We start from the raw sequence: 15,528 nt of genomic DNA, 5'->3' as shown, positions 1-15,528 counted from the left end.
TGACTGATGTGACTCGATCAGTGGCTTTTAAGTTCACCTCCAGTCCAAGCTCCTCCCTCTCTGGAACCATCGTTGCCAATGTCACGGGGACTGCATCTCTCACAGTTTTCAAATCAAATCACTTTATTGTCACACGACCATATACACAAGTGCAACAGTAGGTGAAAGACTTATGTGCAGTTTCAAGCAACATAGCAGTCATGACAGTGACGAGACATATACCAATTACAATAACAACATATTTACACAACATAAAAAAAGAGTATATAAAAAATATATATACAGTAGTTGTATTGTGGAGAATATAATTAAGACAGTCCAGTGTGAGATATAAGATTAATAAAGTGCAGTGCTGATGTATATTGATCGTGAGAGATCAAGTGTTCAAAAGTCTGATTGCTTGGGGGAAGAAGCTGTCATGTAGTCGGCTGGTGCGGATCCTGATGCTGCGATACCGGCTGCCTGATGGTAGCAGTGAGAACAGCACATGGCTCGGGTGGCTGGAGTCTCTGATGATCCTCCGAGATTTTTTCACACACCGCCTGTTATATATGTCCTGGAGGGAGGTAAGCTCACCTCCGATGATGTGTCTGGCAGTTCGCACCACCCTTTGCAGGGCTTTACGTTTGTGGGTGGTGCTATTGCCATACCAGGTGGTGATGCAGCCAGTCAGGATGCTCTCTACAGTGCTAGTGTAGAACCGTGTGATGATGTGGTGGTTCATTCCAAACTTCCTCAGCCGTCTCACGAAGAAGAGGCGCTGGTGAGCCTTCTGCACAACGGCCTCAGTGTGGACGGACCATGTGAGTTCCTCAGTGATGTGGACACAGAGGAACTTGAAGCTGCTGAATCTCTCCACCGGTGAGAGAGGGAGAGAAAAGAAGATGGCTCGCTGGCCCCTGAATATGCCACTATATGGTCCCCATCCAGTGACGCCAGTCGGGACCCACTCCGCTGTGCCTTTCGGTAGCCGGGCAATTAACTATTCCAGTACCACCAGATCAAGTACCTCCTCAGTGCCGCAATCTTCAGCCAGCAGCCACCTTTGGCAGGTTTCATGGAGCTGTCGAGCGAATGCAAACGGGTGGCCGCGTTCGGCGTGCAAAGTGTTGGTGTTATTGCTCTGGGCTTTGGCTGACACGTTGCAGGTTGGCTTTCTTCAGATCTTCGTACACCAGGAGGTTGAACGCAGGAAGTAGATGGGCTGCGAGTTGGGCTTCCCCAGACAACAGCGGCATGTGACGTGCTGCCCACTGAGTACTGGGCCAGTTCCATGCTTCCACTGTCTGCTCGAAAAGCTCAAGGAACGATTCTGGGTCATCTTGAGGTTCCATCTTCGTAAGTGTGAAGTGTGATACTACCGTAAGTGGGTCCGGGGTTGCGGCTGAAGACCCCTCCTGGTGTACCAAACTCTGAATGATCTGCCGGTCTTCTGCTTGAGCCTGGATGAGTACCTGGAACAACTGCTCCTGTTCCATACGCAGCTCAAGCAGAGACTGATGTTGGGCTTGGTGGATGCTGGTGAGGGTCTTGTATACTTCAGGCCAGCAGAGAGGACTCCATGACACCATTTTCTTCCTCCTAATTCCTGGGTTTCAGCACCACTGTGTTAAATCACTAGCTCTCTATTGAAGGAGGAAGCGGAGACAGGTGAACAATCCACATAATTCTTTTAATCCATGTATTATGTACACTTTTAAGTCTACAACAGTGTTTTCAGCCACACATTGAACATGCACACACACAGCTTTGTGCATCTCACTCTCTCTCCTCCGGCGGACTGGACTGCCCTCTTATCCCTCTCCAGCTCTCACTGTAACACAGAACAGCTGTTAGAGATAATTTTCCACAGGTGTCAATCCTTAACGTTCTTCCTCTCCCAGCCTCGCTCTCCACAGACATCGCTCGGCTGCGCCCTCATCACCACACCTCCGAAAGCACATTTTTCAACCAATAACCCATTTACTCTCAAAGTGAAAATGTACAGTAAATACATATATAGTGGCATATCAAACAAAACTAGAGATGCTACTCTTTACAACCAAACAGGTTTCAATGAAAATACTTATAGAGGTTTCTTACCAGAGGCACTTATGTTGGCACTGTGCCCACAGAAACGCTTTACCGAAATCGAAACATGGCTGTTGTGTCACGTGACGCGGTGCATCATAAGTTTAACACTTAAATGATAGTGTAGTGTTGTGAACATTATTCAGTCAGTTTTAATTAATTGAAATTATGATTTGCGTATAGCAAAGCCAAAATACAACATCCACACATGTGGACACGGGGTTGCACGAAAAGGATAGGAAGAGTTTTTTTTTTTATGTTCCTAACCTGTGGCACATATGGCAAACTATCTTTTGTTACACAAATTCTGTCACAAAGTATTTTATTTACAGTTGTTGTATTGTCCTGTGTTCATGACACTTCATTGAGTATTTAAATACATCCTATCTTCTAGCTGTGTGATGTCCATGGTTTTATGCTGTTTTCTGGTTTTAGGTCGAGTGCGACACGGTTCCGATGGATTCAGACTTACTACCAGGAACAGGATGAGTGGGCATTAGATGACATATACATTGGACAGCAGTGCCCTCAAATGTGTCATGGACATGGCTGGTGTGACCATGGTCACTGCAGGTCAGTCCACAACACTTATATACTGTACTAAAGCAAATATACTGTACTAAAGACATAGAATTTTTTTATTTATTTAAATTATTTAAAGGGGACCTATTATGCAAAATTCACATTGAGTGTTTTCAGCTGTTGCAGAGCAGTTCGCAATTATTAGGACATATAACAGAATTTATGACAAACTATCACAAATGATCACCTGTTGATTATGATGTTGATGACATATAACAATGTTTACTTCTAATTGTTTATATTGCAATATGTTGTAGATTATAATAGAAGTGTACGTTTTATTTCCCTTATCTGTTTGAATGAGCAGCTAGAAGCAGTGAAGCACATACATTTCAAAATAAGAGTCCCTGGAATATTTCAGCCTTTAAAGTTAAAAGTTCCCCGCTATGAATCAGACCTTTATTTATTTGTTTATTTATTATTTTTCTTGGTTATTGGTATTTTGGTTACACCATTCACTGCATCTAAAATGTAAATATAGTTTAACTCTTGTAGCCTCTGTCTGGCCCTCCCCATCACAGGAAGAAAAGACTAAAAACATTTAATGTAGGCTACCAATTTTAAAAACTATTGACATATTAATTGCCTTTCCTTCAACACATGATTGAATAAGCACAATCCAATATCAGGCGACCTCTAATTTGTATTTATTTATATAATAGTACAGCATATGGAAAACATATCTTGAGTATTTTATTATTGCATATGTCTTACGCTGTTTTACTGATAAACATTGTTAAGACCATGTTGAATGTGTGCCCCTGCCTGTTTAAGTAAGAGTCTGTGATACAGGATTTATTTTGAGGTTGTGTGGGTTTGTTTTGGTATGGTGATATGGTATTCATATAATTTGTTCAGGACTTAAAAAAAGTTAAAAATTCTTTAAAAGTTAAAAATTGTATTTTCAAAACTGCAATCTGTTAATGCATTCGGGATTATCTAAGCAAAGTCTGAATCATTTTCATAAATGAGTTCTTTCGAAATGTGTCGACTCAATGATTTTAGCAACAACAAAAAAAACTTACATATATATATATATATATATATATATATATATATATATATATATATATATTAGGGCTGTCAATCAATTAAAGGTTTTAATCGAATTAATTACATGGTGTCCCGATTAATTAATCGTGATTAATCGCATTCAATTGCATATACAAATATTTGGTGAGAAAGCCCCTCATATAACAATAATTCAGTATATAATGATGAAAAAATTATACATAGTTATCTTTAAATATATATATATATATATATATATATATATATATATATATATATATATATATATATATATATATATATATATATATATTTAAAGATGACTATGTATAATTTTATATATATATATATATATATATATATATATATATATATATATATATAATATATTCAGATAATTAAAATACATTATATTCTTGTGGCAGAAGAGTTAATCATTAATAAGACAAAACAAAAAGCAGATTTAGAATACAATGTATTGTTTACTACCATATTATTGAACATTAGATTAGATTCAACTTTATTGTCATTGTGCAAAATACAAGTACAGAGCCAATGAAATGCAGTTAGCATCTAACCAGAAGTGCAAATAGCAATATGTACTGTATATATAGTATGTATATATATATATATATATATATATAAATATGTGAGTATATACAATATACAATATGGGTTTTTGAGTGCAAAGTTATGATGTAGAGGAGCAGAGACCAGCTCAATGCAAATGTATATAATACAGTACAAGGTGCAAATGAAGAAGCATAAACTGAAGGTGCATTGTACAGAATGAGGTATAAGTATGTAAATTAGTAAATATATGTATATGGCCGGTGGCCATAACAGTGCCAGCAGCATCAGGAGGTAGACGTTATGTGCTAATTATAAATAAATAATTAAATAAATATATATAAATTAATAAAAGAAAACTACAAATATGAAGTTCGGGTGGGATGTAGTGTTCAGCGCCTAAGTTTAGAGTTCAGTAGGCTGACAGCTGAGGGAAAGAAACTGTTCCTGAGTCTGCTGGTGCGACAGCGAAGACTCCTATAGAGTCTCCCAGATGGGAGAGGAGTAAACAGACCGTGGTTGGGGTGCTTTGATAATGCTTCTCACCCTCCTTAGGCAGCGTTTATTGTGAATGTCATTGATGGAGGGTAGCTGGACACCATGTATTAGGCAGTTTTCACCACCTGCTGGAGTGCCTTCTGATCTGAGACAGTGCAGTTGCCATACCACACTGTTATGCAGTTTGTTAAGACACTTTCAATAGTGCAACGGTAAAAGTTCAGCAGGATATTTGGGGACAGGTGAGCTTTCCTTAGATTCCTAAGGAAGTAAAGGCGCTGTTGCGCCTTTTTAATCAGAGTGGAGGTGTTGTAGGTCCAGGAAAGATCCTCAGAGAGATATGGACACCCAGGAACTTGAAGCTTGTCACACGCTCCACTTCGTTCCCATCAATGTAGATGGGAGTGTGTGTGTGTCCTTTTCTAGTCTGCCGGTAGTCCACAATCAGTTCCTTGGTCTTCTGGGTGTTGAGTGTGAGATTGTTGTTGGCACACCACACTACTGGGTGCTGTACCTCTTCCCTGTAGGCCGTCTCATTGTCGCCGCTGATCAGGCCTACCACCATGGTGTCATCTGCAAACTTGATTATGGAGTTGGAGCCATACTCAGGTATACAGTCGAGGGTGAAGAGGGAGTAGAGGATTGGACTCAGCACACAGCCCTGTGGTGCACCAGTGTTCAAAGTGAGGGTGGAGGATTTGTGGTTGCTTATCCTAACAGTCTGTGGTCTGTTAATGAGGAAGTCCAGGGTCTAGTTGCAGAGGGAGGGGCTAATGCCAAGATCGGTGAGCTTGGAGATCAGCTTGGATGGGATCACAGTATTGAAGGCAGAACTGAAATCGATGAATAGCATCCTGACATACGTGTTTTTTTGTCCAAGTGAGTCAGGGCGGGGTGAAGAGCTGAGGCGATAGCTCCTGTTCTGTTTGTAGGCGAACTGATATGGGTCCAGTGTTGGGGGCAGACATGTTTTCAGGTGGGAGAGGACCAGCCTCTCAAAACACTTCACTATGATGGGAGTAAAAGCAACGGGGCGGAAGTCGTTGAGGGCCACTGCAGCAGCATGCTTTGGTACTGGTACAATGGTGGCTGTTTTGAAGCAGGTGGGGACAATGGCCTGGGCCAAGGAGAGGTTGAAAATGTTGGTGAAGACATCAGCCAGCTGTTCTGCACAGGCCCTGAGCACTCGGCCCGTGATGCCATCAGGGCCAGCAACTTTATGTGCCTTCACTCTGCTCAGGGTGGAGGACATGTCACTGGAGGAAAATGTGAGTGGCAGATCATCAGGTGGGAGCTCAGCTTTTATGGGTTGTTCTGTGTTTCCACGATCAAAGCGAGCATAAAAGGTGTTCAGTTTGACTCGGAGGGTGGCATTACTGGTTGGGGGGGGTGCTGTTCGCTGGTTTGTAGTTTTTGAGGTCATGGATGCCTGTCCACATATGTCGGGGGTCATTGTTTGTAAAATTGTCCTCAATCCGCAGTTTGTAGTTGTATTTTGCTGCTTTAATTCCCCTCTTCAGACTGGCCCTGGATATAGTGTAGGCTTCCCGGTCACCAGATCTGAAAGCAGCATCACGTGCCTTCAGCAGGAGTCAGAATTCCTTGTTCATCCAGGGTTTCTGATTGGGGTATGTTTTAATTGTTTTATGGGTGGTTAACATGTCGACACCTGTTGATGTGTTGCAGAACAGAATTTGTGTAGCTGTTAATGTCGGTGTGGGAGTCCAGGTTGGCCTGAGCGATTGCAGCGATTATGGTAGATGTCAATTCACGGGGCAGGTAAAAGGCTCTGCACTTGATAAAGAGGTACTCAATATCAGCAGAACAGTGGGATTTGGTAATAACAGCATTGGTGCACCAAGTTCTGTTTACATAGATGCAAACACCCCCACCTTTGCTTTTACCGGAGTCCACAGCCGTTCTGTCAGCTCTATGAATACTGTGCCCCTCTAGCTCAATCGTGCTGGTTGGAATGGTGCTATTGAGCCAAGTTTCCGTGAAAACCATAACGTTGCAGTCCAAAAACATTCGCTGAGTAATCTGAAGAAGTAGTTCGTCGATCTTATTTGCCAGGGACCGTACATTAGCGAGACAGATGCTCGGCAGCGCTGACCCATGTGGGTTTAGCTTTAACCTAGCCTGCAGGCCGCCCCGCTTACCCCGTCTTTGTTTACGCTCGCGGCGCCGACAACGGGCATTTCCTGTCAGACTGGCTGACTCACTTGAGTCCGGGGACCGGAGTAACTCTGGAGGTAGCAGATGGAGGTCTGATTTTGTATCCACTGCGGTGTTTGTGCATCGAAGTTTGATGTCCAACAGTGTGTGGAGGTTGTATGAAGTTAGTGCAGAGTTGTGACGAACAACTGAGCTGAAAATAACAAGGTAAATAATAACTAATTTGCAAAATCTGGAGAGACGCTGAGCCTCGCGTTGTGCACACACCGCCATTACGTATCCAAGTCAATCATTGGCATACAGTTCACAGCAATCCATTTCACAAGTGAATTTGTCAATCAGTTGGAGATTTATTATGAGGGCTTGTTTAAGAACCCATCAATGTAAACCTGCGTCAGATATGCTTGTGTAGCGTCTCGGGTGCGTTGCATCATAAACATAAAATGTTTAGGTCACTGTGTCAAGTTAAATATAGTTTAATACTCAATCTTTAAACACATCTTGAGATCACTTAGTTCGGGTTTGCGCTCCATCAAGTGTTTTGAACACAAGAACTTAACACATGTCTGTGTTGTTGCTGCTGAAGGTTGTTTTCTTCACTGTATAAACTGCGTTTTCACACAGCTGAAGTTTCACTTACTGCAATCTGGAGTAAACAGGTGGTACAACAAGTTTGCATTTCTCAGGAATCTTCATTATATGGGGGCATGCGATTCATTGCGTTCATTTTTTTAACGTGTTATATTTTATAAAATGTATCGCACTAAATTAACACGTTAAATCGACAGCCCTAATATATATTAGTGCTATCATTTAACGTGTTAGCTAAAGAAAATAAATAATCATTCAATTTAGATTTAAAAATGGTAATAGAAGGGAATTACCTAATATGAAGGGGCAAGCTATTCCAAAGCTTTGGAACGGCAACTGAAAAAGCCCTATATCCCTTGGAATTAAAATGAGAATGGGGAACAGACAGCAGAAAAAGATCTAAGGACCTGAGTGACTTGGGCGGAGCATGGGATTTAAGGAGGTCACAGATGTAAAGCAGCACAAGACCATGCATATTAAAAACAAATAGTAAAATGTTTTAATCAATTCTGAACCAATTCTGAGGCCAGTACAAGAAAATAGAATCTTTCTATTATTTCTTTTGAAAACACAGTGGCTGATGGGCAATAATTATTTTTGTGAAGGCTCATTTATACATGACTGCACAAAACTTAAGAGCCTCTTATATGCACATTGTATAAAAACATAACAATAAAAGCAAAAAAAAAAGTGCAATTGTAACAAAATGAAGACATTAGCATTGCAGTCTTTCAGCTCACTCAATTTTCAAGTTTTGTGTGCTTCTTGAGACATATTCGACATCAATGAAACTGATCCGACACAGTCTTCATCCGGTTCACTACTCGTTGCCCAGTATTACTGTAGTTTCCTTCAAAACCACAATGCTCCCAAACAACAGATTTTTGAGACAGCGGTGGTTCTTCAATCTCTGGCTTATTTAAGTCTGACATCTTTATATTTTGTTTAGTCCCATCACAGCTGTGAGCTAGCTAGTATAAACTTCACATGCATTTATCTGATCCGCAGTTTCTAGCGTACTTTGTGGTGCTCTGTTCTGTTAAGGTTTGCTTCCGTGCGGTCACGTGTTGCTCACAATCTTTTTCTCATTTTAGTTCCACACGGTTTGTGTTGTTCATTATATGTGGTTTTAATATTGGTTTCACACATGCTAAGATATTTAATAATTCGTGTGACTGCGTGTACCGTATCGAAGGCCCAGTATCCGTTTGGTTTTATATATATATATATAGTTCAGTGCATGCAGTGAGAATTATGTGACGGCTCAAGGCGGATTCTAAATTATTTCTTTAGTCACTGTGGGTGACAAGCTAACTGCATTAATCAGTTTTCTGAAGACTTTGGCGAGATCAGTGAAGACCATGGAAAGATCTTCATGCTGTTCTCGACACTTTTTCTAGAGTTGCCACGCAGTTAAAACCATGTCAACCCAAACATCACTTTGCCAGGATCTTTTCAGCATTAGACAAAAAGATAATTCTGTGACAATTGCTGAAGATGGCATTATTCCCTTTGCTTTTGTATATGGGTCAATTACTACATCTCTCTACTGTTGGGAGACAGTCGCCCTGTCTCAGACTTGTACTGATATAGAGCTCTAGGACAGAGGTACCTGCCCTGCTTGAATAATTTTGTTGGGATGTTGTCAGAGCTGGAGGGTCTGTTGTTCCTTAGGGAGTGTAATTTTTTAATGCCTTAATAAACACACTTCGAATAGGCCGTAATGAGTAACAGGCAGCTTCGTCGCATCTCCAGCCACCCTGTATGAATGATGCGTCTCGTGCTTTTGTGTTCGGTCAAGTGATAGGGATGGTTACGTACCACCACTCCCGGTTTGGTCTCGATGTGGTGCTGGTTGAGGTTCGTACGACCCGGTAGAGTGGAAAACACATATGCAAACTCCTGTTGCAACTTGGCAACCTCTGTGTGTTGGTATGGTGAGAGGTGGTCTCCGCAAGTGACTTTTGTATTAATCTCCGGCCCGAGCTCAGCCCTCTCCGAAACTACCTTAGTCACAGGGACCGCCTCCCTCCATAATTTCAGGAGGTTGCGGTGATATATTTGACGTATATTGGACTCTATCGGTTCGCTTCACCTTATAATCGAGTTCCCCCACATGTCGTGTGACCTCAAAGGGCCCTTGCCACTTGGTGAGTAATTTAGAGCTCGACGTTGGGAGTAATACCTTATCTCCCGGTGCAAATTCCTGTAGTCGAGTTCCCCTGTTATACAGACGACTCTATCGTTCTTGAGCTTGTAGCAAAGTGTTAGTTGCCCCAGTGTGTGGAGTTTTGCTCTAAGATCAAGAACGTACTGAATTTCATTCTTGCTCTCTGAAGGTCCCTCCACTCAATCTTCGAGGATGACGTCAGGCATCCCGCATGGGCGCCGCCCATACATCAGCTCGAATGGGGAAAATCCCATAGAGGCTTGCGGGACCTCTCGTACTGTGAATAACAGGGGGTCGAGCCATTTATCCCAATTTCTAGCATCATTGTGCATGAACTTACGAATCTTGTTCTTAAGGGTTTTATTAAATCGCTCCACCAGGCCATCTGTCTGCGGATGGTAAACGCTGGTGTGAATCGATTTAATACCCAACAGATCATAAAGCTCACGTAGTGTACGTGACATAAAGGTTGTGCCCTGATCGGTGAGGATTTCTTTTGGAATCCCGACCCGGGAGATTATTATGAAGAGTACCTCCTCAACACTACGTGCTGAGATGTTGCTCTGAGTCACTGCTTCCGGATATCGCGTTGCATAATCCACTAGGACTAATACAAAGCAATGTCTGCGTGCTGACCGCTCTAATGGCCCGATAAGGTCCATGCCAATTCTCTCGAAGGGGACCTCGATTAGCGGAAGAGGGCACAATGGCGCTTTTGGGGTGGCCGGTGGGTTCACCAGCTCTCCCGTTGCTCACTGGAATTAGAGACAGGTGTTAGACATAATTTAGCTTAGGATTTAGTTTTGACCATGCCCCCACTGCCACAATCACTTTGACTGGGATGTTATTTGATTTGCCTTGTCATTGTATAGTTATTCAATTATTCAACTAAATTGTGAAAATAAACATTTACATACAATATTTGATTTTATATTTTACTTTACATTTCCAACATACATTATTAAGAATGATATCATATATATTTTATGCATTCTGTATAAATCAAATGACATCTGGGGCTTCTTGCCCCAGGTGGGGGGTCATCTTGCCCCATTAGTGTGGTGAAGTAAATTAATTTTGTTCTTAAGGGGGTGCGTCTTACCCCATCTTACCCTATATGTCAGTTAGATGTTGCATTTTAATCTTCTAATGCTATGGTAATCAACAGGTGGCTCTTTTTTGTGGCCCCTTTGATGTTGTTATCTCATAAAATTATTGAATGTTGTAGGGTATTACATATATATATACAATTGTGGCAGGGCGGAGGGCGGGGCCGGGTCGTGATCCTACACACACGGTCCCATATTAGGCTAATCAAGCCTCCGAGGTATAAAGGTCGACTGCAGGGTGTCGTGCGGGAGAGAGAGATCGTTTACGGACATGTCCGTCATGTGTGTTTATGTTGTCTTTTAAGTTTACCATTAAACTATTATTTATATCATCAAGCCGGTTCTCGCCTCCTCCTTTCCATTGATCCCTTTATAACAATATAATATTTTGTATGCATTTTACCACCATTATATGTAGGGTAATTTGCGCGCATGCTAAATTTAGGAGGGAATTTATAGTCTTGAAATATGTGAGCTATGAACTAAATTAAACGGTCCTTATTAGGTAATGAAATGTATTACGGAATTAGTCATGTTTGACAACCATTATAAATTAGATAAATGACAAATAACTAGATTATTTGTCTTAATAGATTCTCCACCATTAAAAATTGTAATACAACATTTCATTGTATCAGCTCACAATTTCTACTGTAAGGAATTAGATTTAATAAGTGAATTATGATTAATTCACATATTGGAGTGATATTATTCTCATGGCTTATTGAAAATAATATCACATGTATTTAGGTGCAGCTTTGAAGCGAAAACTTTCAGAAACAGAGATGAGATTATTTATCAAAATATACCACAGTCACGTCGTCTTTGAACACAGACAAACTTTATTACTATTCTAAACATAAATCTAATCTAACACATATAAAACAGGTTGGTGAAAAGAGTGATCAGTACAGTGAAAATGAACTTTATGGAGTCTGTTGACAATACCTTAAGAACCATTTATCCTTTTTTGTGTCTACATCGATTTGCTATCAGATTACCCAAATTATTTAATTAATATACAAGCACTTTTAGCACAATATTGGAGATGTACTTGCTTGTCTTTGTGGTGTTTGCTTACGTTCTTTGTGTGGCTTGGTTCTTGGTCAGAAGTTTGTTCCGTCGAAGTTTTGATATCTGTGTGACCGAATTTATGGTCTGTATGATGTTAGCTGTGAAGCAAGGCCTTCTCATGGGTTTGTGAACCGTAGAGAGTGATGAGCTTTCTCGGGACATCGAGTACTGAGCTTCCTTGGACCTCAAATGTCACGTGCAGGCAGAATAGCAAAGAGCCTCAAGAGGATGAAGAGACGAGACGCCAGAGGCAAGAGAAGAAGAGCGAAGAGAGGGTGTTCTTCCTGTTTGGAAATATTTTCAAAGGTGTCCTGCGCCAATTAGAAGTGACTTTTCAGAGTCACATGGTCAACTGGGATGTCTTTTCCGACAGTTGAGTTATGGTCCTTTGTTTCAGACTCTTAAGAATTTCCCGCTCAAAAATAGTGCATATTTAATCATGAGCTTTTATATCTTTTATAACTGAAATAATTTGGCAAAGTGATATGGAAAGTGTTATGCGGTCAAGACCTGGAACTACTTCATAGCTATGCGTTTATTTGAAAAAGAACCGCACACTTTAGAAAGTCTATCAACCAATCAGAATCAAGCATTCAACAGACCTGTGGTATAAATCTGATTATAAACCAATTTATTCAACATGAGTGCGGCATCAGTCTGCCTGTGCTTTCAGTCACTTTTAACATTCTCGCTTCCACACTTACTGGTCACTGCCATTGCGCGAGTCAACGAGTGTCGGGTGACAAACCAGCTCAACAGAGAAACATTAATAACAGGAAAAACAGGTTTATCCAGCAATAGTGGAGTTGAGACACCTTCTCCCAAATATATATGAATAAATACATAGATCAGTAAGATTTGCATTACTTAACTAAAAATAAGTAATTAAGTAATTTAATAAAGTAAATAAAATAGATTAGTCTCACTGAAGTACTTTTGGAGCTAGTATTTTTAAAGGTACTCTATCTCTGCTGTGTGTGTGTGTGTGTGTGTGTGTGTGTGTGTGTGTGTGTGTGTGTGTGTGTGTGTGTGTGTGTGTGTGTGTGTGTGCGTGCGTGCGTGCGTGTGTGTGTGAGAGAGAGTTTAATAGGTAGCCAGTGTATCATGACATTTTATGTCAGTGACAACAGAACAGATAAGCTGACAAGCTACATGTGTGTGTGTGTGTGGGCTGTTGCCGTTTGTAAAAGAGAAAGCCGTTTTCGTTGCACATAAAGCAAACATTCTGTGTAATAAAAAAGACTGACAGATAAAACAATATGCAGTATATGGTCTACTAGTAAATGTGTGGATCTTTTTTAACTAGCAAACAAAAACATATAGGCCTATATGCTCATTTTAATAGTATATCACAGATTTACAAGAATTTTGCTATATATGTATACATAATGTTTTATTTTATTCTTGTTAATTACGTGTCCATGATGCATTGAATAGCATAGAGCACAGTCTGCTCTCCACATTCATTAAAAAAGTTATTTAAATCTTTAAATTAAAGAGTGTGGCCCTCGAGGCTAAAGGGATCTTGGTTTCCGGCCCCTCGGAGTACCCCTGTTCTACCATCAAGCCTCTTGGCGAAAAACCACAGCTAGTGAAATCTAACAATTTAACCCATGACAGAACTTCTAATACAGCCCTATTGGGTGGGAAAACTATGCCTCTGGCAACACTGCTTATATGTGATTCATTTTTGTTTGATTTGTTTGTGATAAAATGTGGCATTGTTTTTTTTATTTACTCTTTCTGTTTCTAGGTGTGATGAAGGCTTTACTGGCTCAGACTGCCAGCCGTTCTCCACTCTGGCCTCTAGTGTGCTGTCAGACTTTGAGTCTCAGGACACACTGATAACAACATGGCAGGAAGTGACTGGTGGAGAGATTATGCTCCCTGACCAGGGCTGTGGGGTGGTTTCCTCTGGGTCCTCACTTTACTTCAGTAAGGTACAAAAACAATGATAATAACAATAATAATCCAAACCCCAATAACTTTTTTCTGTGAACCAAGAAGGAAGATATTAGGCAGAATGTTAGGGACTGACCTGTCACCATTCACTTATGACAGAAATATGCAATGAAAGTGAAAGGTGACCAAGCCTAACATTCTTGTTGCACAGAAGAAAGATATCATAAAGGTTTGGAACAACAAGAGAATAAGTAGAAAATGACAGAACTTTCATTTCTGGGTGAAGTATCCCTTTAATGAACAATGTCAATTAAAGTCTTTTGGATCTACTCTTCCAATGACCTCAGCACCCAGATGACAAGTGAAACCCCTTCAAGCAATGAGAATTGCTTATAGCAGTACGTTATATTGAATTATATTGTCATTATATTATTATTATTATTTTATATCATATCTAATATTGATTATTATTCACTTAATGAAAACCATCAGTTGATAAATGACACAGCAGAAGTATTTAATATAAATGATTTTGGTTTACAAGTTATGTTACATTCCTTCCTGGTATCCTTACACAGATATCATGTGAAAATAACAGGTATTCCATTTTTTATCTGGTCATGAGTTGAAATATTAAATATAACTTTGCACAGACATTCACATTCACAGCTGGAGTTCACCATACTTGAACTTGCTTACCATCTCACAATCTCATGCACATTTAAGAACACAAAAATTTAAGTGTGAAAGCCTATTTGCAGTCACACTCTTTTTATACATTGAGAGGCAAGTCTAAATTCTTGTTCTACCTGTATGTGCTTCTTAGACAATGTTGAAATGTCAATATATCTCATATAAGTATTATTTGAACTTAATAATGAACAGGCTGGGCTGAGACAGCTTGTGAGCTGGGACTTGGACACTGAGTGGGCAGAGTTTGTGCAGTTCTACCTGCGAATGGGCGGAGACGAGGTGGAGTGTAATCAAGCGGACAGCAGAGAAGAGGGCGTTTTGCTGCAGTACAGTAATGATGGAGGAATCAGCTGGGGTCTGATCGCAGAGATGTACTTCACTGACTTTACCAAACCACGGTGAGAACAAACAGCACAACCACATCTCAACACACACAATTTTGATTAAAATATAAATGCTTGATGTACTCCACATATGTTCAAAGTGATATTACCCAACATACTGTTGATTTAGTTGTATATGTATAGTAAGCAATAGAGTGTTATTATGAATAGATTCTGACATGATGACTTTGTGACTGAATGGTAACTGTTTTACCACAGATTTGTTCATTATGAACTTCCCTTGGCCTCTAAAACACCCTGCACCCGTTTCCGCTGGTGGCAGCCCCTCCACTCAGGTGAGGGCTACGATCAGTGGGCTATTGATGATGTCATCATCCTCTCTGAGAGAGAGAAGCATGCCATTCCAATGGCCGATCCTACACGTCCTCAGGTAAGCTACTTCTACAAGACCAAAACAAGCATTTACAGTGCTAAACCCAAGACAAGACAAACTGAATCAAATTTGTCTATTGCAGTTTTCATTAGCAACACCAACTAGGCCTGGAAAGATATCAACTGCTTTTAAACAGGTTACCCAATCATTTCTACCACCTCTTCCGCCTCTTGTGGAACAAACTAGTTCCGCCCCAAACTCACATCATTGATGGAGTCAGTTGACAGGTCTTGCAGCTTAAACAAACAGAGGAATGATTTGATAGTGCCCAAAGCCCTGTTCACACGGCCAACTTCGTTTTCGCTT

At 40.6% G+C, this 15,528-nt stretch overlaps 1 protein-coding gene across 1 annotated transcript in view; it reads left to right on the top strand.

The window, feature by feature from the left end:
* The window catches only part of reln (reelin), a 244,660-nt gene that overhangs the window by 138,965 nt on the left and 90,167 nt on the right, over positions 1-15,528 (top strand). Inside the window, exons 23-26 of the mRNA XM_052097389.1 lie at positions 2,506-2,643; positions 13,604-13,790; positions 14,638-14,843; positions 15,048-15,219. Coding sequence (XP_051953349.1) covers positions 2,506-2,643; positions 13,604-13,790; positions 14,638-14,843; positions 15,048-15,219 — 703 coding nt within the window. The remainder of the gene's footprint in view (positions 1-2,505; positions 2,644-13,603; positions 13,791-14,637; positions 14,844-15,047; positions 15,220-15,528) is intronic.

The sequence above is a fragment of the Xyrauchen texanus genome, chromosome 29 (genome assembly GCF_025860055.1).
Source record: "Xyrauchen texanus isolate HMW12.3.18 chromosome 29, RBS_HiC_50CHRs, whole genome shotgun sequence".
Lineage (NCBI taxonomy): Eukaryota > Metazoa > Chordata > Actinopteri > Cypriniformes > Catostomidae > Xyrauchen > Xyrauchen texanus.
This window is presented reverse-complemented; position numbering and strand designations above follow the sequence as displayed.